This window comes from Apus apus, chromosome 4, assembly GCF_020740795.1.
Source record: "Apus apus isolate bApuApu2 chromosome 4, bApuApu2.pri.cur, whole genome shotgun sequence".
Classification (NCBI taxonomy): Eukaryota; Metazoa; Chordata; class Aves; order Apodiformes; family Apodidae; genus Apus; species Apus apus.
In genome coordinates this window covers 34370611-34397762 of record NC_067285.1, presented here as the reverse complement: position 1 = coordinate 34397762, position 27152 = coordinate 34370611, and the positions used below count along the sequence as shown (strand labels likewise).

The following is a 27152-nucleotide window of genomic DNA, read 5'->3' as shown; positions in this document are numbered from 1 at the left end:
CGAGTGTTGCAAAGAAATACCCATTTTGTGCTCCAGAAGGCATGCTGAAAGGACTCTGATCTGCATCTAAGAAGATGCTGGGTGGAGGAATCAACAAACGTGTCCCCGTGAGTCCCAGCACAAAGGGAACCCAGCGCTTCTTATTCTAATTATTGCGGATGCCAGCAGAGGACTGGCAGAGTTTCCTTGCAGAAACTCACTTCTTGGAGCCAGTGACCCACAGGGAAATCTGTAATGGGTTCACACAGGGCATCTATTGAGTGAATCCTGCCTCCTCTGAGATTTGAGAGCTGTGCTACCTGAAGCATGCCTAGATGCTTGCAGAAGCTTTGCTTCTAGAAATTGGTTTGTTGCAGCGAGCAAAAGGAGCGATGAGTAACAACGTCTGGTGTGTGTTTTGGTTTAGATTAAATTTGAAATGGCACTTGATTTTGAAAGTCCCTGGGGCTCTGGTAAAACTACACATTTTTTGAGCCTTGAATTGGCCGTTTTCCATCTTGTTTTGATAGTCTTATGTTGGTTTTCTCCAGTGGAAGCCAGGATGCTGCTGGTCTTACTCTGAGTTGCTGCCGTGTTTGTTTTGGTGCTGAAGCTATAATTAGCCATCGTTTAGCCACTCCCCTTGAACTTTCTGAGCTGGTGGGGTAACGTGTACCTTCACTTTGCATACACTATATGGCAAAAAACCCAACCACCTCATTGCTATTCCTCTGGGGAAAAAAAAAAAAGGCTTTCAAGATGGTAGTGCTGTAAATAAATGCCACACAGAAGCAGCTGGTGGTACCAGGGAGCTGTGGTAAGATGAGCATTACCTGCTTGTGTTTTTCTTTCATGTAGCTGAGTCCGTACATCTAGAGGTTCACTATCTTTTGATTCTGGATTTCTGAGACATCCTGTGTCTGGTATTGCTCTGTGTCCCCATGTCCTTTTTGGGGAGGGGGGGCAGCAGGCAGCACACAGTCCAAACCTGGAGCTCTAATTAGGAGCTGGCTAACAAGTATTCTCTGCCTGGTGCTTCCATAAAGATATTTGTCACGCTGGGGGTGGCAGGGAGGGATGAAGGAGCAGATTCATTGCTGGGGTGCAAATCAAAACCACTGTGGCCCTCCCTCTTTTTAGGAACAGGATAAATAAGTGAAGCTGCCGTGTCGTCGCTGGGTTGGTGCAGATTATTTTCAGTCAGGAAGACTCCTCGGAAAAACTTGCTGCATAGGGAGCATGGGCCTTAATTACAGTGGCAACACCTGTATTCTGTGTCTTGCCCTAATCAGAGCTGACCCAGCTGGGGCAGTGGCTATGAGCCATCTCCTCTGCCTTGATTTACTACATGCCGAGTCCTGAGACGTGCAGCCTGGTCCCATCAGCTTTATTGGAATGAGGAAAGACAAATGGCAAGCACAGACCTTAAGGTTTGGGCACAAGGAGGTGGGCAGAGGGTTTTGGATTCAGGTGGAAGCTGAGGACGTGGTTTGATCTTAGCAGTTCCTACTTGCACAGTGAGCCTGAGACTCATGCTATTGCTTAAAATAAATTTGCCTTTAAAAGCTGCTTCTATTCTGAGGCCCACTTGAAATGCTCTCTTGGGGGAAGGAAGATTCTGCTGATAAACCCCTTTTTTTCTACCCACAGGTAAACTTTACAGTGTCAGAAACATGAGGTATTTGTAACCAAAGTATGAAGTCCTCTAGTTTATTATTGCCTTTCTGTTTCTCTTTCTTTTTTTTTAAGGCTTATTAGAGTCCTAAAACTCACAGCTGAGGAAATGCTGTTCTGGCAAAACTGTAAAATCTGCTCTTGTTTGCTCTGGCATTTTTCCTCCCCCTCTTTTCTATCATCTGGGACAGAAGAGCATTACTGCAGTTAATTTGTTCTCTTTTGTAGTGGCATAAGTGCTATTCCCTGGAACCAGCTCAGCCAGCTAATGGCTTTTAGAAATAAAGTACTAAGGATGTATTCCTAATCTGTGTAGCTAAAAATTCAATATGTAAACTGCTTGGGTTGCTGAGTGCATTAATACTGGTACGAATGAGCACTGCAAGTCCTAATGATAGCAATTAGTATTTTATCTGATACCTGGGTCTGTCTTAATGCTCTGAGAATTAAAAACAAATCCTGCAGTGGAGATTTTTTCCCCCTGTGCTTTTTAGCATGCTCATAAATTGGGCTTTTAGACTGCTTCTAAAATAATCCTGTGTCTTCTGAAGCTTGGGGGGGGGGAGGGTTCTCTTCAGGAAATAAAACCAGTTTATCCACTCTCCTATCATGGGAAGGGAAACTCTCTTTTTTAATGTCTTCACATAAGCAGTTTATTGTCTTAGATGAAATTCTGTCCTGTAGATAGGCTTCAAACCAGGCCAGCTTGTTGTCTTCATCCCAGCTGGGAGAGCAGTAATAGCAGGGGTGAATGGATGCTGTAATCCTGCAGAGCTGGAAGTGCATCCCTTCTCACTGCACGTGACAAAAGTTTCTTTTGACTGAGGTCGATTAGAAAAAAGCAACCGCAAAAACAACCCTGTTTTTTCCTGTGTTCTGAGCAGCTACTTCAGGGCTGCAGGGGGAGGGAATTCAGATGGCTTGGCTGAATTGTAGGCAATACATTTATTACCCCTGCCTCCTCCCTGGAAAATAAGGAAGTGGTATAGGACAGCAGCAGTGAGGCTGCAGTCACACCTTGTTGGGTGTAATAAAAACACTGCGTTTGATCGAGACCTCCTGGATGCCCTCTGGTTTCTCTGGGATGTACTTTAGCAGTTTGGAAAGCTTGCTGCAGACTTTGAGGGAAAGAGGTGCTTGAAAAACACTGAGTGCTGAGTTAGCCAGGCAGCTGAGAAATTGTGTTTCACTGCTAACTCATCTTCCATGCCAGTTTTCACTGTTTTTTCTTCATCCTTCTTTTTAGTGTACACCTAAATGGATCAGGCTCATCCTTCAGTATGAAATGCCTGAAAGAAGGAGAAAGTGAGAAATACAGAGAAGACTTTATCCTGTCAAACTGTTACTTGTGGAGTGATCTCAGATTGGTTTTTAAAGCAAGAAAGGGAAAGAGTTTCTTGAATGGCTTAGAATTAACATCGTGAAAATACCTTTATTTGTCCAACACATGGACATACCATTGAATTACCATGTGTTAGTGCTGGGGTGTGCATGCTTCTAGCTTGGGGTAAATGGAAAAGGGAGGCACTTTGCCCTCTGTAGACATTAAGTGAAGAGCAGAAACGTGGATGTTACTCATCCCTGATGTCTTTGTTTTAGACACCCGAGCCTTTTTTGCTGGTAATCTGGTTGAGGAAAGACCTTCACGCTGGGGTCATCAGGGTGTCAGACACTGCAGACGCCCTGTCAGCATTTTGCTTGTGGTCACCTGAAGTTCAGACTTGCCCCAGTCTGAGTTTACAGACCCCAGAGCATACTGGCTCTGGGAAAAGAGAGGATAGGAGGGCTTTTCCCAGGGTTTACTTATCATAGAATGTCTTGGCTTGGAAGGGATCTGTAAAGGTCATCTAGTCCAAGCCCCCTACAGTAAGCAGGGCCATCTCACACTGGAACAGATTACTCAGAGCCCCATCAAGCCTGACCTTGAATGTCTCCAGGGATGGAGCCTCAACCACCTCCCTAGGCAACCTGTTCCAGTGATCCACCCCCCTCATATTAAAGAACCTTTTTTCCCAATGTCCAACCTAAATCTGCGCTTCTCTAGCTTGAAACTGTTACCCCTTGTCCTATTGTTACATGCTCTTGTGACCAGGTCTTCTCCAGCCTTCTTACAGGCCCCTTTCAGGTACTGGAAGGTCACTGTAAGGTCACCCCTGTAGTCTTTTCTTCAAGCTGAGCAACCCCAACTCCCTCAGCCTGTCTTCGTAAGAGAGTTGCTCCAGATCTCAGGTTGTTTTTGTTTGACAACATTCCAACAGGTCCACATCCTTCTTATGTTGGGGACTCCAGAGCTGGACACAGAACTCCAGCTGAGGTCTCGCCAGGGCAGCAGGGCAGAATCACCTCTCTCCATCTGCTGGCCACACTTCTTTTGATGCAGCCCAGGATGTCCTTGCCCTTCTGGGCTGCAACTGCATGTTGGTGGCTCATGTCCAGCTTTTGATCCACTGGTACCCCCAGGTCTTTTTCCACAGGGCTGCTCTTTAGCAGGTCTTTCCCCAGCCTGTGTTCATATCTCTGCTTGCCCCTGCCCAGATGCAGGACCCTGCACTTGGCCTCGTTGAACCTCATGAGGTTCCCCTGGACCCAGTCCTCCAGCTTGTCCAGGTCCCTCTGGATAGCATCCAGTCCCTCTGGCACATCAACTGCACCACCCAGCTTGGTGCCATCAGCAAACTTGCTGAGGGGGCTCTGGGTGCCACTGCCAATATAATTAATGGAGATATTAAACAACTCTGGTCCCAGTACAGACCCCTGAGGGACACCATTTGCCACTGATATGCGTTGTGTCTGGAAAAACTGACTTATTTTTCCCCTCCTGTCCCAGCAGGCAGCCTGTATGCTGCAGGACACAGTGGTTTCACTGGGGAGTGTGTGATTTGATGATGTGTGCAGTTGGCTAGGGTCTTCTGTCCAGAGCTTTTTTTCCCCCAATCTCTTGCCAGATTAATTAATTTGAACTTGGCCATTAAGTGATTACTGTCTAGAAGGTCATGTCCCATTTTGACTTTGGGCTTATAGCTTACAGTATCCTCCATCTTCAGGAAAAAAAAAAAGCACAACCCACTTTATATTTGAAGCTGCAGCATTTTCTTGCCATCAGTTGAGAGCAGCTGTGCAGACACCAGCACATCAGTGGCTCCATTTCCATCCTTTTAAGTGCAGTTCCAAAACTGGATGATATCCCAGAATGACATCCTAGGGCAATGAACCAAAGTCACCATTGTTGGTTAAATACTCCTTTACAGGGATTTTTCAGAGAAGATTGTGCAAACGTGATGAAACTTACGTACCACCTCTGGTTAGTTTGAAAAGGTAGCTCTTACCTTAATTCCAGGGTCAAATCAGCTTTGTGGTGACTGGATTGGAGGACTAGGCATTAGCTGGGACATTGCCTAATTGCAGTGGTTTATGTGGCTGCCTTGTTTTCAAGACTGAAGTGGCTGATGTATTTTTACCTTGCCCTTTGCCAAGAGGATGGGTGCTAATCTGACTTCTCAGAGCTGAGTCCTGCTCCTTATGAGGAGACCTGGTTTTGCCCAGTGCAGTCTGTGTCCTTCAGGCTGTGCTGGGACCTGGGTGATATCATCCCTCTGCCATGGGTTGACATTTTGCTGGCATGTTTTTAGCTTTGTGTTTGGGTTACTTAAATATTTTTAAACTCTCCTGCACTATATTAATTTTACTGATTTTTTCCAAAGTAGTGAAGATTCATTGATGGCTTTGTTTTGTAAGGGATCTTGCCTTTTTCTCATTGATTATTTGGAAGAACTTTTAATATTTTTTTTTCTCAACCTGTTTGTAGCCTCTCCAGTTGCACTGAAATGCCACATTACCCCTAAGTGTGACCAAAAAAAAGTAAATATTACATGCTTCTCACCCAGAAGTGAGATCTGTAAAGGATGCTGAGAAGGGAAGTTTTAGCAGCTTTTAATGTAGTGGTTTATTTCCATCCATCTTTGCAAGCCACTCTAAACCCACCAACAGTACAACAGCATAGGTATCAAGGTTATATTCCTTCCAGGCTTTATTAATGTTTTGAAAGGCCCCCCATGTGCTTTGTCTTGAAGCTTTGAAGTGCTGAAGATCCTCCCAGAAAATTCTCCAGCAAAACTGGGGAAAACTAGGCCTGGTGGTAGGTGAGAAGGGGAGAAGGAATGGGAAGTGTGCCCTCAGAATGGCTGAAGGAGATTTAAAAAAGAATCATAGAATCATAGAATCCTAGGGGTTGGAAGGGACCTCGAAAGATCATCTAGTCCAACCCCCCTGCCAGAGCAGGGTCACCTAGAGCACATCACACAGGAATGTGTCCAGGTGGGTTTGAATGTCTCCAGAGAAGAAGACTCCACAGCCTCTCTGGGCAGCCTGTCCCAGGGCTCCGTCACTCACAGTAAAAAAAAAATTTCTGATATTCACCTTAAACCTCCTATGCTCCAATTTGTATCCATTACTCCTTGTCCTATCACTGGACATCACTGAAAAAAGCTTAACTCCATCTTCTTGACACTCACCCTTTACGTATTTGTAAACATTGATGAGGTCACCCCTCAGTCTCCTTTTCTCCAAACTAAAGAGACTCAGCTCTCTCAGCCTTTCCTCATAAGGGAGATGTAAGGTGAAGTGAAATGCACAAGCTTTGTCTGTAACATGCAGCATCCCACCCACAAGCTTCTTTTTGGTCATAGCTCCACACAAGGTGTGGTTACCTGGGTTCTCCTTATCTGTAGAAACCTTTTTTTTCAGAGAATTGTACCAAGGACTCTTGTTTTGGGAGCAAGTAGCCTTTTTCTCTTCTGTACATTCATTTTACCCACTTTGCTCTTCTGAGACTCTTGAAGACACTGTGCTTTGAAGATACTGATGAGGTCCCTGGGTTCTGTCTTGGCAGTAATAACTAGTTGGACATTGTGATTGTGTCACATTTTTCTGGTTTTTGGTGGTGTGTTTTTTTTTTTTTTGGCAGCAGCAATGTTTGTCTCTTTTGTCCTCCCTTTGTGTGGAGAGCACTAATTAGATCTAAAACTTAAGGAGTTGCTGAATATTTAGATCTTCTAAAAAAAAAACATCCAGCCCTGGGTACTTCATATACCTCTTTTGGTGGTACCTGGTGAATGGTGGCTCCTCTGATGGATGTATTGTGGTTCAGGCTTCACTCACTGCCTAATAAGTCATTGGGAAAAGTCTTGAAGTTAACACAGTTGCTTCTCTGGGGCAATGCTGAGTTTTGGTGATGAGTCTTGAGACTGTGAAGCTTGTACATCTTGCTCATCTGCCCTTGGCTCTTCTCTCTGAATATTTGAAATCTCTCCAAGGTGCCTATTTATTGGTAGCTCTTGACTAGGAATAAATGACAATTATCTCCTAAGGAAAGCATGGGCTCTGTGTACTGTGAAACACCTTTTTCATAGACAATAGACACAGACTTTTTGATGCCCTATTTGCCTGCATTTGAAGTTCTCTCAATGTCAGTCTCATTTTCTTTTGTGCAGGATGCCATCCTTCCCTACAAGGACATCCTTCAGATGTACTGGGAGACAGCAACAAGCTTTGTGAATGCCCAGTGCCACGGACTTGAGCCCTGGCAACTGATTGGGCTGACATTTTCTTCTACACTTCTAAGTGTGTGGCTGCATGGCTTCCTCTTCCAGTCTGAGAGTAAGTGTTTGAAATGGGGGATTTTCTTGTCTTTGGGGGGAAGGGAGAGGGGAAGGAGTTGTTCCTAAGTAGTGGAGGGAAGGAGGACAGCACAAAGCCAAACACTCATTAAAACAGGCTGCCTGCTGTCAACTAGTATTGACAAAACCCTCTTCCAAATTAAGATCAAGGCCTGTCTGATCAATGAAACACCTCCATTCCTTCAGAGGGTGTGTAGGTCAGCCTGGAATGTACCTGCATCTCCTTCCCTTCCTCTCATCTCCTTTTTTGCTTTTGGCTAAACCATTAACTTGTCCCAATGCTCTCCTCTTGCTCAAAACCTGGGGAATTTTATCTTTGGGATGGATCCATGTGAACTTAGTCACTGGTGACCAGTGTCAGGGTAACTCTTGCTCTTGATTGTCTCCCTTCCTGTTGGGGGAAGAGAAGAGGTTTTGATTGAGTGCTAGAGGCATGTTTCATCCTCAGGATGTTGAAGCTAATTGCTTGTGGTAATGTTGTGTGGATTTTATTACCGGAGCATCTTCCTGTTTTGAGCAGTTTATACTGACAGCTCTTCAGTGAGACCTTTTGTTGATGAACCTGCAGTTTTCTCTGGCTGTGTGAAGGTCAGAGATAACTACCTTGCCATCAGAGGAGAACACTGTGCTTTGCAGTTCCCACAGGCCTTAGGGTTACACCCCAGTGGCAGTTCATTACAAAAAGCTGAATTTTCAACTTGACCTTTACTTCTGTGCCTCTTTTCCCAAGTCAGCCTTTTTTTCTTTTGAAAGATGGGAATAGCTGAAGAGTGGGAACATGTATGGAAGGGATAAAGTGATATGAAACTGGTCAGTACAGGGCTATTTTAGCTTCTTGGCTAGTATGTGTCTTGTTGCACAGTGTTTTTTTAAAAAGTATTGACTAACTGTTAAAAGATCTGATTAGACTGCCCGAATTTTTCAGGAGTTTGCTTTCTTCTCTCACTCTGGAAGTTATTGATGAAAACAGTGTACACACTGAAATGTGCAGCAGAAATGTTATTGTCAAGAGTGATAATGAGTATTTGCTACAGAAAGTGCCAGATAACTATTACTGTCCTTCAGAGTAAATACGAAGTGGTGGGGAAAATGTAGATAAAATTGCCAAGTCCTAAAATGGTTGATTTTTCAAGTTGGTTTAGTTAGTTCTTGGTGGAAGTGCTGGTGCTCCATCAAAATGCCTACAGGATTCCAAAGGCATTTTTGGTGGCTATAAAGCATCTGTGTCATCCTGCTTTCATTCCTGCCTTGAGAGCTACCCCAGGAGTTTTTCAGTGTTTGTCATCAGTGGCTTCCCTCACGTCAGTGTTTGGACTGGGGTGGAATTTCTGCTCTTCCCTCTGCCCATCCCCTTCCTGAGTTTCCTCACATGTTTCCTGTGTGAGATGGGCAGACACCAGTTGAACCCTGGTCATGCTGGGGTTGAACTGCTCTTGCCTCCTTTGATCTGGGAGCCTGTTTCACCTTGCTGACTGTGTTCACCTTAGAGTAGTATTCCAGTGTGAAGATGGAAAAGAATTATTTCAAGGAGCATTCCCTTTTTTTTGCTGGAGGCTTGGCCTTCAGCAAATCCTAGAGTCCTTCTTTGTAAAATTGCCTATGTGGGTGCAAAGTCCCACATAAGTAAGAAAAGGAGTTGAATTATTGATTCCCATAGGTGGTTCCTGTTCTGCTGCTAAATGTTTCTGTAGCCTGGACCATTTCTGAACCTTGCTCTTGGATACACTCATCTGTCTCCCCATGTCCCCTTGGCCCCTCTGTTCCTTCAGTAGTGAGCCTGTACCATGGGCTGTGTCAGAAGTGTGCTCTGAGTCCCTCCCTTTGTTTCTTGAGTCACACTAAGTTAAATTTCTGCCTTTTGTCTTTCAGGTTTAGCATCCCGAAGTAAAAAACACTTCTTTAAGCTCCTGAGAAAAATGCCATTTATTGGGGCTCTGGTAAGTATTTGAACAACTTGATTTAATATTATCCCAGGCCCTGCTTTCAGGCCTCTCTCTGGGACCTTACAGTTCTGTGCATCTTTGCACACAGTGATCCAAGGAGCTAGGTCTGGAAGGTTTGCTGCTGCCTGGTGTAATGAAAAGTACAATTTCTATCTTGTCTTTATGTCACTCTCATAAAATGTGGGTGCCATCTTTTTTTTTTTAACATTTTTTTAACCAAGAATCAGTAAGTGGAGTTAGAGAATATTCCAGTAATGTTTCCTCATTGTCAAATTTTAAGACTTTTTTTTTTAATGGAAGAAGGAGATAGGATTAAGCTTGAGTTGTTCTTCTGAAACAATGTCTTGTTCTTGAGCCAGTGTGATATAACCAGGTGTTCATTGTGCAACACAGATAATATTTTTAATCAGATGACTGGCCATGATTAGCTTAGAGCTCAGATACCTGTTAGCATTGCAGAGCACAATGATATCAGAACTTTGTGTAATCATTAAAATGGAACAAGCTTTAGTGTTTTGGAGACTTGGTTTCTTTTCTGCATAAAAGCTTGAAACTACAGATGTCAGCATGTTTTAGCATGGTGATAATGATGAAGAATTGCCCAGCTTGGTTTATCTTACCTAGTGGTAAAATAATAAAAATAAATGTATTTTACCTAGGTGGTATCACACGTGGTGATTGCCCTTCTTTCTCCTTGATGTGTTGGCAGATTTACACATTGATTTGGGGCAATTCTATCAAGTGAAAACAGCAAAGAGGAACTTTTTTCCTTTTGCTGTGGACAGGGAAGCAGTTCTCAAGTTTCTCCCCAGCCCTCTGGAGGGGACTGGCATCCTCCTTTATGTCAAGTGTCCCAAGTCTCAACCTTCTGACTCGAGTAGCCTTTGAGATCAGTTAAAGACTTGTTCTCTTCTGCTTGTACTTGTTGTCTGCCTGTTGGAAGAGAACACCTTCAAGGCCCCTTGTATACAACCCCTGTTTTGTCCAGACTTAGCTTCTTGGAGCTAGAGCTGCTAAACTCTCCTGTGCCAGAGGACTCCTGCTGTGTCCTATCTTTGTACAGTTTCTGCACCTTGGTAGGCTGATACCTGATCACTTATCAGTTGCTTACAAGAGGCCTTGGCTTTGAGGCATTCCAATGTCCAAAAGTCTGGAAAGCTGATTATATCCCAACACCTGTGTTGCTTGGAAGAAGACTCTCTACTTTGGAATGTGCTGTGAGAAGCCTGGACCTCCTGAGTGTCAGGTGTGGGTGGGAGGAGAGAAATCTCCTAACTGTGCCTGTAGGGGAGACTGCTTTATTGTTTCTATTTTCATGAGTTTCTAAACAGTCTGGATGATGGCAGAGGGGAGAAGGTACAAGATAGAATGCATCTGAAGACTAAAAATGGTGACTTCAAAAGGTTTGGTGGAGAAAAATGCAACATTTTGGCCTGGAGCTTGGTTTTCTCAAACCTTGAGGAAGGGGCTGGAAGCTCCCACAGCTTGTCAGTACCCAGTGAGGAACATACTCTGTTACAGGGAAGGCAGCCAAGCAGTGGTCCAGGTGCCACTCTCTGATCATCCCTAGTGGTTACCTGACACAGTTCTTGGCTGTGCCAGCTGACATTCCCATAGGCAATTCCCTGTATGGCTTGGAGACCAGTTCACTGTTCTAGGCAGCTTGTTTTTGGAAGGAGAGGTTGGTAGGAAGGAAGAGCTGAACTGTGTGGCTGTCAACTCTGCTCTGCTCTCTTCCTATATCCTGCTGGATAGCAAGGATGTAACTAGTGACTTCAGTCTTGTGTGCACCCAACAGCTGTAAATAATACACCATTGGTGATGGGATTTTTCCTTTCTTTTTAGATTCAGAAGAAGATTGATGAAGCCAGGAATGATGTCACTTCCAGTTTATCCTTCCTGAAAGATGAAAAGGATTATATCAAAGTGCTGCCGGAACAAGGCATGAGCCAGCCTGAAGTGCTGGAGAAGATGAAAGAGTACAGCTCCAAAGGTATGAATGTGAGTCTGTGCTGCAGCAGAGGTGGGTCTGTTTCACAGACCTTACATTAGTCTTCTTCTCTTCAGTGAGATCTAATGACTCCTGCTTATGTCAAATATTTCTTCCCTGTTGTTCTTTGCTTGCAAATTTTTGTCTGTTTTCCTTCTGGAAGTGACTAAGGTCAGTTTTCATTACTTCTAATACTGGGTATCTACATTCCATTCCCCAAGAGTTGAAGATGGGGGTGATGGGAGAGCTGAAGAAAAATATTTGAATTTATTCAAATTATAAATCATGGAAATTAATCGGATGCATTTTTGATTACATTTCTGAGCAGGCGTCCTGATGTTCAGCCTTTACCAGGAATGTGTTTCTGTGAAAACCCAGGGAATGCTCATCATAAAAACCCCCAACTTTCAAGCAGGATATTTAGGGAGTTTCCAAGACTGACTCTCTTAATCAAAGCCATAGTGATTTGCATCGTGAAAATGTCACTTAAGGAAGGAAGTCACGATGGTCTTCTCCTGGCTTAAGTCTGTATAAGCAGTGTCTGAAACTCAGTTGCCTCACTGATGTAAATATCTCCACCCTGATTCCTGGACCTGTTACTTGTAATGAGCAAGCTTGGGTGACTTGCTGTCCAGAGGAGATGATGTGACTGTCCTGCTCCTATCCCAAATTTGAGAAATGCCTTGAATTTTCTGCTAGAACAGTGCAGCTACTCCAAATTCAGCAATGCAAGTTTTGTAGTTGAGTATCCTGCAACAGCTTCCTGCTTTTCTGCTTATGTACTTCCTCTTTGAAACTGGCTTGGAAATGAGGGTTGGACTGTGATTATGTTCACCATATATATGCTTGTGAAGCTGATGCCCTCAAGTTTTATGAAGGAGGCAAACAGGGCAAGGAGCACATAACCAAGCAAGTGGAAATACACAGCTGGGGTTTTGGAGGGAAACATTCCTTGGTTAAGTACCATTATCATAGAATCCCAGAATGGTTTGGGTTGGAAGAGGCCTTAAAAATCACCTAGTTCCACCCCCTCGGCATGGGCAGGGACACCTCCCACCAGCTCAGGTTGCTCCAAGCCCCATCCAGCCTGCCCTTCAACACTTCCAGGGATCAGGCACCCATAACTTCCCTGGAACCCTCACAGCAAAGAATTTCTTCCTCCTGTCTTAACTTAAATCCCCCTCTTCCAGTTTTAATCCACTACCCCTTGTTCTCTTGCTACAAGCCCTGGTTAAAAGTCCCTCCCTTGTAGCCTTTTCTGTAGCCCCTTCAGACACTGGATGGCCTGTATGAGGTCTCCATCACGTTGGGCAGTTGATTGAAATTTGTTAAACCTTCAGAATCAGATTGTTGTAGGTGAAATGTAGCTGAGGTACCTGGCACGTTAGGTTTGAGCACTACCAACTCAGCCTTTCCACCTCTCCTCACCTCACAACGGTGATGGGTGCTCTTTGAAAGTGCCTTCAACTTCAGCCACTTTCAAGTCCAGTTGGTTGGACAGCAGTTTGGGGAGATTGGGTGGGGATTAAGTGGATCACACATTAATGTAACTGCTTGCTGCAGCTCGATGTTGTGGATGTGCTGACTCCTTAGTCATCATTTACTTGCAAAGTTCACGGGATACACGACCCCAGAGGCTTTGTGTTGCACCCAGCTATCTCTGTGGCACAAAACCCATGCTTGGTCCTCATCAGTGAAACCTCAAAAGCTGAAGCCTCATCAGCAGAACTGGTGGGAGGGCTTCTCTGTGTCCTTCATGGCTGGGTTTGCAAGCAGTGTGTTGTTCTTTCTCTTCCAGGAGACGTGCGTTGGCAGGATGGGAAAGTCTCCGGGACCGTGTACAGTGGTGAAGAGAAACTCACCCACCTGCTAGTGAAGGTACAATGCAAGCAGTCTAACTTTGCCTCTTTGCTGACATCCTTAGCATCCTCAGGGTGACCAGAAACCCCTCAACACTGTTCCAGCATCTTTCAAAATAAACAGGGAAGATCTGAAGCTGCCCAACTAGTGAAAACGGAGCCAAGGGGGAATGATTAGCAAAAAACATTTGGCAAGTGTAAATCTGGCTAAGTGGCTGATCCTGGGAAAAGAGAGATAACTAGGATTCAATCAGGTAAGATGTTGCTTTGAGTAAGAAAGTAAGAAGCCATGGACTGGAAGCTGCTGCTGACTTTCTAATTCAGAGAGTGGCAGAGGCATCAAATTGCCACAGATCAGCTTCAGCAAGCCCCCCTGACACATGTGCCTTTGGTTGGAGTGAAAGCATCCTTGCCTGTCCTGTTGCTGGGAGGCTGTGACACTTTGGACTTCAACAGCTTCACTGAGAAAAACCAAATTCTCTTGGTTTAAGCAACAAAGAAGTTTGTAAAATGTTTTTTGGCAGTCCAAATCTTAGAACAATGGAGCATTGGCATGCTTCAGTGGTGTCTTTGTTAGGTCTGTTTAGCTACTCAGGAACTTTTCCCTTTGAGAAGGTTGGAAAGTAATCTAAACAGCCCCAAGGTCTGTTTTCAGATATATCTACTTCAAGAGGGTTGGGTGGTTGTTTTTGCTAAAAAGGGAAGTCTAACCTTGCTCCTGGGAAAAGCTTTTGTAACAGCTGTAACAACCTCTGTTTGGTGGTTGCTATTGCTGTTTTCCTTCTGCTCCTTGATACCTTCTTTGCTACTTCTGGGGGAACATAAAGCTCAGAGCAGCCTTTCTAAGAGGTGCCTCAGCTTGGATTGGTTTTTGTGGAAACATTCCCTCTGTGCTGATCATTCCTTGGTTTTTCTGCTGTAATTTCTTTTAATGTCCCTGCAGTTGCTTTTTGATCCTGACTGCAGGAGGTGGGAACTGGCCGGTTCCAGCCTTATCCTATGAGCCTGCAGTTGCAGAATGAGCACGAAATCCTGGCTTCCAAGGCCACTTTTGTGGCCACGTGGGTGGGCTGTTGTGCTTTTCTAGCTGCTTCAGAATTCCCCTTTAATAGTAAACTTGAAAACTAGTTCTGCAAAGTGAGGTTTTTTTGGCCTCCTTTCCGTCAAGCAATCATAGGCCGCACAATGTGTTCTTGTTTTAAAAATAGCTAAACAACTCAACCTGTCTTTACAAAATGAAATATTGCAATGCTACAGAATCACTCCAGAGGCCAGAATGTCCTAGAAAAACTAGTTTGAGTTTCCCAATCAACCATAGCTTCCCAGCTTGTGATATTTACTTGGAGCAGGAGTGAAGTCCAGGGAGATCTGCAGCGTCCTCTGTGGCTAAATGCAGGTGGTTTGCCTGCATGGTGTGTATGGTGATTTCCCACATCTGCATTGAGAATTCAGTGCTTGGTTTGCCAGGCTAACTTGCTGGCTTTGTTTTCTGAAGGTGTATGAAGAGTTTGCTTGGAGCAATCCTCTCCATCCAGATATATTCCCTGGATTGAGGAAGATGGAAGCAGAAGTAGTGAGGATCGCCTGTACGCTCTTCCATGGGGGGCCCAACTCTTGTGGTGCTGTAAGTATAGCCTTTCTTCAAGCCTCCCATTAACATTTTGGATATTTCTGACTTTGATTTGAGCATGAATACACCTTCTGCTCAGCCCTTCTGCTGACCTCGTTCTGCTGTATGCCATGCCAACACAGCTGTATAGAAGACAGTTGCTAATTGCTCTCCTTGGTGAAGCTTTAATGAGAGGCACTTTAACTCTGGGAGTTCTTTAGATAAGACCATTTACTTCAGCTTTTTTTCACATTCTGAAGTGATCCAGGCTTTTGATGGCAGTTGGAAAGGAGAGCCATTTTAGTATGGCCTGGCTGGTTGTCAGTGGGAGATGGTGAGCAGAGCAGTGTCACTTGGATTAGCTCCCTTCACTTTTCGTCTCTGAACTGGAAATCTGTGAGCCTGCCAGAATGCTGGGACTGGGGACAAGGCCAGCTGGCTGCCTGGCTGGGCACCAGCAAATGGCTTGAAGTATTGATGACCAAGCAGGCATGGCATGTATTGTCCTTTTCCAGCTGGAAAGATGTCTTTCCAGGCTTTGTGGCCTTCTAGTGTGCTAGGGTGGAAACCAGTTTTTAGAGCCTTTAGAGTGTCTAGCAAGAGTCAGGTGTGTGTCCTTAAACTGATGATTTCAAAATAGGTCAAATAGCAAAAGCTGTGAACTTGGGTGGTGAATTGTTACAAGAACAAGTGATTCTTTTTATCCTCCTTTCTCTTGCTTTACCTTTTTGGTAAGGATCCTGAATTTTTAGGCTAAATTCTTTCCCTGCTTACATGATGCATGGGACAGTGAGGGCTTATCTCCTGTGATACAAACAGGCTACTTAAAAACTTGTGAGGAAGTAGTGCCATTTGTGAGATGAATCCAGATGGGATTTTTCTGAGGCTGAAAGTGAGGGGGTTGCTGTCTTGTGTGTGTGGTGAGGGAGAAGGGCAGCAGTGGCTGAAGATCAGGCAGTGTTGTCACAAGAGGTTATGAGGTGGCCTAGCCTTGGCTGGCTTAACCTGAGAGTTGAAGGCTTTGTTGTGTGAAGGTACTGGAGTAGCCTTATAGTAAGTGTAGTTGGGACCAAACTCCAGCTGGATTGAGGGTGAAACTTGACTGTGCAGTGTCTAGGAGTTGAAGATACGGTTGCTTTTTGATAGTGGGAGGTTGCACCCTCTGACTTGACTGTATCCTCTTGTGTCACCTTCAAGTTCAGAGAAGGAACGTGCCCTCTGCTTTTAAAAAGCATTTCACCTCATCTCATCTTCCTGTTTTGCAGTGCTGCAAGCACTGCTGAGCTTATCCCTGGAGTGGGGAAGAGGCTGAGTTTAAAGCTGGTGAAACTCATCTCTTATCAACAGTTGAGATGTCAACTGATAGAGCAGTCAGCACTTATCATCTGCGTGGAGAACTTTGCTTGCTGAAGCCTGCAAGGCATCTACTCAGGCTATGTTGCATAAAGCTGGTGTTGTAAAAGTGTCAACCTTGGCCCCGTGTGCTCTCACTGAAATGTAAAAGTAGGATTGCCTAAGAGGAGGGGTTCAGAGCTGGTAAAAAACAAAACAATCTGCTGCTCCAAAACAATCAGACAGTGACCATGGCCAAGGTGAAACCTGCACAGGTGCTTTCTGGGGAATCTTGCTTTTCCCTCTGCCCCTTTTTTTCTTCCTTTCTGAGGACTGTGCTGCAAAGCCACAGCTGAAATCCAAGCAGAGCAGAGGGGGGAAGTGTCCAACCTGCCTTGGAGTTTTTCCAGCTGGTTGAACAGTCACATTTGCAGGGTGAGAGGGAGGGTTGAAAAGTTGATTGGCCGGAAGTAGAAGATTAATTGCATCCCTGTAATTATCTTGTCCAAACGAGTCTCTCAAGTGGACTTGTTGCCCTCCTCCCAAGTTGCTCTTCCTGACTCTTCAGAGTGTCCAGAGTTGCTGGTCACTGATGGAACAATGTGGGTGACTATATGGAGGGCACATGTTCTCTAAGTAGATGGGCTCAAAGACGTCTCTTATTTGCTTCTCCCCAAAACACACCTGACAGCTCAGAATGATTTCTGGAGGCTTGGGCAGTTCCAAAGCCATTTCAAAAGAGCATTGTTTCAAACTGAGGGCTCTGCTGTCTGTCTGCTGCAGCTGGTCACTCCAACTGCTGCAGTTACACATCAGTCACTGGGGGGGCTGTAAAGCAGAGAGACATGGCTGAGCCAGGGAGGCTGCAGTGCTGTGGGTTATCTTTAAATTGATCAGTGCAGAAGGTGTTGCTGGCTTCTTCTACTGAGAAGGTTTCTGGTTTGCTTGATTTGTCTTTCCAGTGTTGAAAACTAAAAAAATGGGTTTGTTTTGGTTTTTCTTTCATTACTTTCATCACTGCCATTTCTGAGAAGCAGTGTGTCTTAGTGCCAGGTCCTTGTCCATTAGGTTTATTAACCTGATTTAAGTAGCTGGGACTGCTTGTCCAATTTTGTTGATGGTCCCTGCAGGCAGATAGAGCCTTCTGGTGTTTCTGAGGAGTGCATCTGAGGCCATGCTACATGTCAAAAACCCCTAAAAGTTTCCTTGCTTCCCAGTGAAGCAATTTCACTTCCTTTGTGCTCTGTTTTCACCTTGCAGAGCTTTGCTTTATGGGGCTCCTACTCACTGGGAACAGTGACACACTGGTGCTATTCCCAAGGCTTCCAGCAACCTTGGGGATCCCTCTGTGGTCCTGCCCTTTGTCATGTGGACACCTTTCTAAGCAGGATCTCTGGAGAACAGTCCCTTGCTTCCTCTTAGAAGGTTTTTGGTGCCCTTTTAGATTGCTGAACGTTAAATCAGACGAGCAGTTTGCGTTATTTACCAAAGTTGCCTTTATTTGAGACAAGGGAGCTGTAATTCTCTTTAGTTAAACATGGGCATAAACCTACTAACAATGCCCTTGAGGGGGGTGTGTGCAGGCATGCATTTGCCTAGAATTGCACCAAGAGATGTCCCAGGTTTTGAAGCACTTTAAAAAAGTAATCATTTTCAGCAGCGGATGGATGCTTCCAATTCCTCACTAATTACTGCTTTTGTTCTTACTTTTAATCGTGTTATGCAGGAGCAAAGAGACAGGAATTGGTGATTTCTCTCTTTTTTTGGCTCCCAGGAGATTGCAATCAAATTTTTGCAATGATTTAGAAGGACTAATTAAGCTCAGCACATAGAGGAGGAATGGGGAGAGTTTGTTCTTGTCTGATGTGTGCATATGTTCCTGTTCAAGGTGCTTTGTTTTGCAGTGCTGGCATTGTGGCTTTCCCTTCTAATTTAGGGAGAAATCACCACTTTTATGCAAGCTTCAATGATTTTCTTATTTTTTTTCCCCAGTAGCTTTTTGAACTTTAAAAAGAAAGGGCACCTTTGAAGTACAGGGGAAGGAAAAGTGTAGGGGGGGTGTGTGTGTGTGCGTGTTTGTATTTGATGTCAATCTCTATGAATTCTTCTTTGCACTTAACTCTGTAGCTAAGGAGAGGCAAAATCAGCAGATGAGCCTCCTCTAGAAGCTGGCTTGTCTCTTCCCCCCCCAAATCCTGGGCCTCCCAAACTTGGTGTTAGAGCTGGCCGCACCTTTGAAATAGAACTTGAACGATGAAATGGGAGTGTTGTGTCTTGGGGGTGGGCTCAAACACTTGCAGATCTGTCAGATTTTATCTGTGGCCATGAGCAGGTCACCTTGAGAGAGACAACTAGTGGAATTTACAACCTGTAGGTTTACAGAGCTTTTATGTGAGTCTGCCACTATGTTATGACCATGCAGTGGGTTGTGGTGTATTTTTACTCTAGGGCTTCCTTAGAAATAAATTGGAGTTTGCTTTCTTATTCATGGGGGTAGCTCAGCTCAGTGAAACTTCTGGTCAGCTTTGTCTCCAGGGTCTGAATAGATGTGTTTCCTAAGGTTGAAAATGCAAGCAAAAAACTTCAGAGACCACGGGCCAAATTGTTTTTTTATGTCTGATAGTTTGACAGTGACACGCCAAAGAAATCCCAGCATAGGGACCATACCTCTTATTGCTCTTTTAATGTAGAGGTTCCAGAGTGCTGGGATTTTGAGGGAGGGTGCAACAAAAGGGTTATATCCAGTTTAGAAAGCAGGAGGGATGTTTTTTCCCTGTGCTTTCTCCTCTCCCCTCCTGTTTGGGTAATAATAAATCACCAGCAGAAAAAGAATTCCGTTTGTTTGCCTTTTCCCACCCGCTTTGCCTGGCTTTTAAAGATAGGGCAGGGTTGCAAAGCTGCTTCAAACAAAGCCTGTTTCCAGCCCCTTTTCCTTGTGGCATCTCTTGAGCCTGTGGACTTTCATTTAGAAAGGGGGGAAAAAAAAAAAAAAATCATAGGAGTGTGAGCCATTGGTGGCTGCTGAATCACTGCATGTTGGCTGGCTGCCCACCCGCCGCGGGTGGTGGGGAAGGTGGATCCCGTGACAGTGATTCAAGCCCTGGCTGTAGCAGAACGAGTTTGCTGTTGATAGCTATGCTGACAAAAGCTCCTGTTCCCTGGGCAGACTCCCTCTGCAGGTATAAACGGCCTGGACCAAAAGGGTGTTTGCTGTGGTAGCTGTGCCATGTTAAAGGGGATTGTGTAGATTGAGCTGCTCTGGCACGTCTCGGTGGTGGAGACTTGTGGAGGTACCAGGCTGCTGGCTCTGGACCAATTTAGGAAGCTGAAATGCAGCTTTTTTTGGTGGATTTCCAGCTGCCTGGATATCCACCAGTCTTGCTGGAGGAGCATTCCAACTTGGAATGGTGTTCCTTCTCCTGCATGTGACCAACTGCTGGAAAGTGTTGACTCTCACCTCTCCAAAACTGTGTGTGGCTCAGCATTTCCACCCAGGTGCTAAGGCAGATTTTGAATTAAGAAAGGTTTGCCGTGTGTAAGGGCAAGATTTTGGTGCTGTCCCCTTCTTTGAGGAGCAGATTATCCAGATGAGAGTGGAGGTGGGCACTGCTTCCTCCTCAAGGAGCAGGCCTGGTGACACAGTGTCTGGTGTTCAATAACATGAATCCTCGACTCATGCCTAGGAAAGTTTTCACAAGCATTGCAATATTAGAAGCAGTGTTGCAAGCAGTGTCACAAGTATGCTATAATCCCATCCCTCTTCTCCCACCTGGCAGTAGGAAGGCACTCATTATATATACAGGCTGTTTTGGTGTGGTGTTTTTTTTTTTTTTCCCCAAAGGTAATAGCTGACAGCTTCACAGATATTTTCATAAGATTGAGAACTGAATGACACAGCCCACAGAGTGCTTAGGACACTGTGCTCCTGCAGTGATTTCTTTATCCAGTGTGAGGCTCTGTTAGAGCTTATCTGTGACAGCTGTTGCTTCTAAACTACCAAAAAAGCAGAAATTGTCTGTGGTGTGACAGTGACTTCCACACTGACTGTGGTGGCAGCTGCTGCTAGCTTGGATCATGTTAGGAACAAATGTGGCAAGCTGGTTTATGTGCCTGTGAACTTGGTTCCTTATCTCTGTGCTTCAAGTTTAGTCATTGTCACACAGTCACACTTCTTTGCATTTTGGGGGTTTGCAGCAGTGTCAGCTGGGAAAAAACACAGGAGAATGCAGACTGGCAGATATCATAAGGCATGCAAATGTGATTACATCCTTTTTATGTTTGTGGGTGTTTTTTTTTTTCTGGAAAGAGGTTAAAAGGGGAAGTTGCAGTTGGTTCAGCAGATCTGGGGATCAGTATCAGTTCTCCGTAAGAGTTCTAAGTAGCTTTTAATTCCTGTCTTTCATCTGCCCTTCTTGTGTGCCTGTCCCAGGTATCCCCATCCTCACCCAGCACAGCAGCCAGTCCTGCAGGCTGCTTGAAAAGCCAGCTTCACATTTTGCTAGGTTATAATTTTACTTTGGAAGCTTTGTGCCTGCATACTTTTCTGTCCCCTGCCTATCAGAGCTCGTAAAGGCTGGCTGACAAGAGACAGTCCTCCCACTTGAGGAATTTCTTCCTGTAAGGAGTTTCATCTGCTTATTTGCAACAGCTCTTGAGTTCTGGTATGCAACAGTAAACATGATTGAAAAGCTCGTGCATGTAACCTTCCTCTCTTCCACCTCCTGATGCCAGCCCCCTTGTTCTCCTGTGGTCAGGGTGAAGGAGCAGCACAGGGTTGTGGATACTGAGGGATTTACTGGGGAGTGTAATGCAGAAATTCCTCCTGGTCTAAAATGTCTTGGGTACTTGAGGATTTACCAGCCCTAGCCTGGTGTTGACCCAGACCTAGACTGGCCTCTGCAGGGAGGAGGTGGGAGGCAGCTCTGTGCTTTGCAGTGCTGCAGGTTCTGGGAAGGGTTTGTGGCTCAGGAGCAGTGCCAACCCTGAACTGGCTCCCTGCCTCAGCATGGCACTGCTCCAGACCTAATAAACCCTGCTGGACTTCAGTTAACCTAATGCAGAATCAACTTGGTTATTTCTGTATACGTGGCATAATTAATCTCTAATCCAGACAAGCAATCCTTGGACAATCAAGAGCTAAGTCTGTACTAGTGATTTCACAAGGTGCAGCTGGGTTTGCCACCTAGTGATCCCCCTCTTGTCAGGCTTTTCAGTTGGATTCTGTTGTTTTCCTCTTTCTCCCTTTCCCTTTAAGCAGAGGAGTCAAATTTATTTCAATGTGTGCTTTGAAGCTACATGTCACAAGGCCACCTTGAGCTCTTTGGTGGCTTCTGCTGCCCTTGAAAGCCAGAGCTGCTCCTCTGCAAGCTTCTCTTGCCTCTGAATTATCCCTGGGCTGTGCCACCCCCCACCCCCACGCCTTGATTTTTTTTTTTTTGGCTTTTCTCTTCTGCAACATTTGTGTAAGCAGTTGTTTTTCTTGTCTGTCTGTTTTCTTCACAACAGATGACTTCTGGGGGGACTGAGAGCATTCTGATGGCCTGCAAGGCATACAGGGACCTGGCTTACGAGAGAGGCATCAAACAACCAGAAATGTGAGCAATAACTCCACTGCTGGCTTTGGTTTGGAAGTTCATGGAACTTCTTCTGAGTGGCTGCTAAACCCCAACATTCCTTCATTTCATAGCTCAGTGACCACCACCTCATTCAACTGTGTCTGAAGGGGAGAAACCTGCCTTGAAATAAGTGGTGCAAAAGCACAGGAACCCCTAAGCAGCCTGGGGGGCATGAACTTAACCTGGGGGGCATGAATTTACCTGGTGGGCTGTGGTAGCTGTTCCATGCAGGTGTATTTTGGCCATACCTTTATGCTGCTCTGGGCAGACCCTGCTCATTTCCACTTTGGACTCCTCTGGTGTAGAGATTGTCAACCCCTTTTGAAGTGTTTAAAGGGTTTGATTTATTCAGATCAAAGAGGGCTTAGCCTGGAAACCCTGGGACTAAAGTTGGAGCTGAAATGAGGAACTGTGCTAATCATGACACTGCTAATAGAGGATTTGCTGTCTCTAATGTGCCTTTTTTTTTCCTTCTAGCCAGTGCATCAAAAGAGTTTCTCTGGTTAATTGCTTATAGGGGGGAAAACAAAAAAGAGAGATGAAACACTGTGGTGTTCATCTTCTTGCTGAATTCCTGCAGTTCTTTTATTCCCCCCCCCAAATGTCTGCAATGCTGTTAAAGACCCTGATAAAGAGACAATGCCTCAGAAATCAAGGTTAATTAAGGCTCTTCAGCCACTTCTCCCGTTAGAGATGGGAGACAGCAAATATTACCTTCATTTGGTGTATTTCTGCTGCTCCTTCCCTTTTGCGTTGTCATATTCCCCCCTCGGGGAGGGGAGCTGCTTGGAGACGATAGAATATTGTCTGCTCTGCCAAGAATTTTTGGGAACTCGGGTTCCTGCTTCCTGGAAGACCATGCAGTGGAGTAGAATCACTTCAACAGGTGTTTTCTGGGTTGCTCAAGACCGAGTCCCACCGTTTTACTTCAGAACAGCCTCTCGTTTGTCCCGGAGAGTGTTTTCCCCAACCGTTTCCTTTCTTCAGCCTGATTTTTGCCTAGTTTTGAAGCATGCAGTCACCCTGTTTGTGACCTGTCTGTCCCACAGAAATATCTACAAGTTTAATTGATGGGGTTTTTTTCCCCTCTTTTCTGCTCTTGGCAAGGCAGAGGTGTTGACATGTGCAATCAATCCCTTGCTTTTCCAGGTTGGTGCCGGTGAGCGCTCACGCAGCCTTTGACAAGGCAGCACACTACTTTGGGCTGAAGCTGATTCACATCCCCTTGACCAAAGCTATGGAAGTGGATGTTCAGGTATTCCTTTAGGCAGCACAGCACTCTCTGTGTGGGGAAATCAACATTTTCTGTGGGAGTTTTTCTGTGGGAAAACAGCTGATAGGTAGATAAGAAATCTACCTGGCCAGGTAACTAGTGGATGGAGAGGGATGATTCCTTCTTGGAAATAAGGAAAAATGGCAGTAGTACAAGGGCATGTCATTGCAGATAAGGTTTGGTTTAAAATAATGGGATATAGATCATCCCTTTGTCCTGTGTGTTTCATTTAGGATCAAAAAATTGATGTATTTCAGAAGTAGCCCCAGATTTCAGCTGAGGGCAAACCAAGGTGTTCTAGTGGTTCTAAATGGATGAGTTAAGTGACTCACTTGATGTCTGCTGATGCTTTTGTAGCTCATTGCTTTGCTTTCTGTAGGCTTTTGTGTGTTGTTTTTGTAAGACCAGACACTGCATGTTTTCACTTTTTATCTTTTTTGGCAGGGTGGCACTTGGTAAATGGAATGTGAGCATCTTCTCTCTTTAAATCTTCAGGCAATGAGGAGAGCAATCTCGAAGAACACAGCCATGCTGGTCTGTTCTGCTCCCCAGTTCCCCCACGGAATTATGGATCCAATTGAAGAGGTGGCAGAGGTAGGGTGTCCCTGGGACTTCAGGGTGCTGCAGCAATAAAACCAGCATGTCCTTCTGGACAAGAAGAGCAGAGGAGGGTTTTGAAATGCCAACCGAGTGAATCTGATGGGAGGAGCTGACTGGTTGGACGGGTATTACTGTCCTTAAATCAGGTGTTAACCACCAGCAGGGTATGTAGGACATAAGCTGGAAGTAAGGAGGAACATGGGACTGGTTTTTTGCACTCTGCTGTGAGAAAGTGGTATTTAAATACCAAAAAGCTACCTTTGGGCATTGTCATCAAGCTGTTTGTGTGGGGCTGGATTTCGGACTTAAGCTGGCATGTGCAGTGTGTCACAGCAAGGCAAAGCAGCACAGCCTTTGGCATGTGTTTTGTCTCTGAATTCTCAAGTCCACACCACAAACTTCTGCTATAACTGAAGGTATGTGTTGTGTGTGTGACTTAAGAGCTCTTCTGCACCCACTGTGAGACCGGCCAGAAGGGCCCATTCTTTGATACCTGAGAGAAAAGAACAACAAAATAGTCCAGCTGGTAAAAAGGCTTTGATTTAGAGCCTATTGGCTGTAGCAGACTTGGTGCAGAAGTCGGAGGCATGTGTGGAGGGATTAGAAGTCAAAGGGCCAAGGTCTTATTTTTTCAAACATGCCTCTTGATTTTTCTCTCTGTGCTCCAGTAATTTGTTTTGTATGTTCCCAGCCAGGGCCTCTGACCTTCTTTTTGCCCTCACACTGTATTGCTGTTGCTCCTTTCAGACCAGGGTCTCGCATCTCTTTGGCAAACATAGCAAACTGCCAAGATGTGGTGATGTTTTTCCTCTTGCTGGCAATCTTCAAATGCACAGAAGGCAGGAGAGTGCATCCCACAAGTAGCCAGTCCTTCCAGATCTTCTGTCCTCCACAGCTCCATGCTCTGAAAAGGTCCAGGAGACACTGAACTGTGAAACGCAGGGTACCTTTTGGTGACTGGAGTTTGGGTGCTCTGACCACGTCGTTTTCTTGGCCCGCTTGCATGTTGCTCACCAGGATCTCTTGTCCAAACACAGCTTGCAGTGAAGTACAAAATCCCCCTCCACGTTGATGCCTGCTTGGGTGGCTTTCTCATCACTTTCATGGACAAGGCCGGGTTCCCTCTCAAGCGTCCCTTTGACTTCCGTGTAAAAGGCGTGACCAGCATTTCTGCTGATACCCACAAGGTAAGAAAGGAGGGGAAGAGAAAGCTCTTCCTCCTGGGAAGCAATTCCCAGATGCCACCCATGTCTTCAGACCATTTCTGCTCTGCTGTGTGGAGGGAGTGCTGAGGGGCAGGGGGTGAGGTAGAGGCAAGCGGGATCTCGGTGGCTGCCTGCAGTGAGCGCTTGAAACGTGTTCCTGGGCCCTCCTGCTGCTTTCTAATGCCTTCTGTGCCCCTTGCAGTATGGCTACGCTCCCAAGGGCTCCTCAGTGGTGCTGTACAGCAACAAGAAGTACAGGAGCTACCAGTTCTTTATAGCACCCGACTGGCAAGGGGGCATATATGCCTCCCCATCCGTAGCAGGCTCCAGGCCTGGTGGAATCATAGCTGCTTGCTGGGCCACTCTGATGCACATAGGGGAATCAGGCTACGTGGAGGCCACGAAGAGGATCATTAAAACAGCTCGTTTCCTCGAATCAGAGTACGTTTTGATCAAGCTCTTCAACCCCATTCTGCACTCCTTCTCCCCAACTGCTTGTGTTTTTCTTGCATCTTCTTGGTTTGTTTATCCCCTCTGGAGAAGCTATAGCACGTTACTTTGCGGGGGTGGGGATCCACACGGCAGCTGTGGGAGAAGATGCTTTGTTTGTGCTCAGGTTGCTGCCCCGTGCTGGGCAGCTGGGAGGCACGGAGAGAGAAGGGGTGCAGGCATCTTGATTTAGCTGACTTGGCTTCAAGGATTTCTTCTGGCTGAGGGGGAATCTGGAAGGACTTACTGAGGATGATGAAAGAAGGGTTATGCTCCCTCTCGTTGGGGTGCTTGTGTTGCAGTGTGAGCTGATAAGCTGATCCCTGCTGCTCTGTCTTCCCTTGCCTCTCTTTTCTGTTTACTCCTGAGATCACTTCAGGGTCTCTAATGACTTGAATCCTCCTGCCAATGACCTGGGCTGGTTGCATGATTTTTTTTGGTAGGGATGTTCTGTCATCTCTTCCCTTCAGTAGCTTTTCCTTTAAGGCTCCAGCCGGATGGACAGAATGTTGGACCCCTGCAATCCTGATCAGTCTCTTCCCTTCCTTTTTCTTTTCAAGGCTGAGGAAAATTGACAGCATCTTCATTTTTGGGAAGCCTGAGGTGTCTGTGCTCTCCATCGGTTCGGACACTTTCGACGTTTATCGATTGTCTAATTTCTTAGCTGCAAAAGGATGGAACTTAAATGTCCTACAGTTCCCATCGAGGTGAGTTTGTGGTCACAGTGGAAGCCACCATTGTAGACCAGTGGAGCAATGTGTGTAGCCAGGCTATGCAAGGTGGTTGTCGTCAGGCCACATAACTCTCTTGATCTGCTGTGTGGTGCTGTGCATATCTGATCAATTGTGTGTAGACATCTCCTCTGCAGAGAGTTACTTTTGGAATTGCTGATCTATAGCAGTCACTGCAGTGAAGATGAGGCAACAGTAGTTGTAATGAGCCTGGTAGAGGACAGATCTGAGGCTCCCTTTCTATTTACCTTTGATACAAGCAGAAAAATATAAATCGCTAGGGCTTTATCTCATGTTAGTTAACTGAGGGTTTGTAGATTTGTTAAGTTTATTTGTAGGATCTTCCTGCTGCCCACTGAAGTTGAAAGTAATTGAAAGAACAGTGAAGGGCTGACCATTTTGAGTGATCTTACCATCCTGGTGTAAAATGAATGGTTATTGGAGAGTTTCCTTGAGTGGGTAGATGTTTTTCTGTGCATAAAATGGGCAGGTGCTCACAGATGTAGGTGCACTGGCAAAAAAAAAAAAAGGACTTGCAGTTGGCATGAAGCAAAATCTAGAGAACCTGAAGTGATAGCTCAGAGGTGTGAGCAGGCCCATTTGTTCTGGTGGAGGTTGAAGTCCACGGTGTGGGTGGCTGGTAGTTTATCTAAGCTGGAGAGGAAGGGGAGGGGAAGGATGGCAAGGATCACTGGGCTTGCAGGCAGTGCATTTTTCTCAGCAGAGTTACCTGGAATGAGGTGGGAATATTACAGGCCTTCAACCATGTACTTTGAAGTCAGGAAGGAAAAAGAAGAGCTGAACTCTGCAGGTTGGTTCTAGCAAGTATTTGGCAGTGATTATGTCTTTGCCCATTGTGCTACTGAAACGTGATTTTGAGGAGATACAGGGTTCTCGCTGGCCAGTGAAGGAGTAAATTGCTGCTGGTTGCTCAGCAGAGGTGGAGCTGCCCATGGTTGAGGTGCTTAATCTCTTCCCCTCTCCCCTGCCTGCCCAGCATTCACCTTTGCATCACGCAGTTGCACACGAAGCCCGGGGTTGCTGAGCAGTTCCTGAAGGATGTCAAAGACAGCATCGAGGACATCATGAAGGACCTCAACGCCAAGACCACAGGCATGGTAAGGAGACCAGCACACAGTGAAGCCGTGCTCGGCGTGAGGGTGTTTCTCTGGTGGCTT

At 45.6% G+C, this 27152-nt stretch overlaps 1 protein-coding gene across 1 annotated transcript in view; it reads left to right on the top strand.

Moving 5' to 3' along the window:
- Positions 1–27152, top strand: part of SGPL1 (sphingosine-1-phosphate lyase 1) — a 32984-nt gene that overhangs the window by 2692 nt on the left and 3140 nt on the right. Inside the window, exons 2-13 of the mRNA XM_051618054.1 lie at positions 7143–7308; positions 9198–9265; positions 11117–11264; positions 13060–13139; positions 14616–14744; positions 21567–21655; positions 22826–22931; positions 23445–23543; positions 24587–24736; positions 24957–25195; positions 25804–25950; positions 26972–27092. Coding sequence (XP_051474014.1) covers positions 7143–7308; positions 9198–9265; positions 11117–11264; positions 13060–13139; positions 14616–14744; positions 21567–21655; positions 22826–22931; positions 23445–23543; positions 24587–24736; positions 24957–25195; positions 25804–25950; positions 26972–27092 — 1542 coding nt within the window. The remainder of the gene's footprint in view (positions 1–7142; positions 7309–9197; positions 9266–11116; positions 11265–13059; positions 13140–14615; positions 14745–21566; positions 21656–22825; positions 22932–23444; positions 23544–24586; positions 24737–24956; positions 25196–25803; positions 25951–26971; positions 27093–27152) is intronic.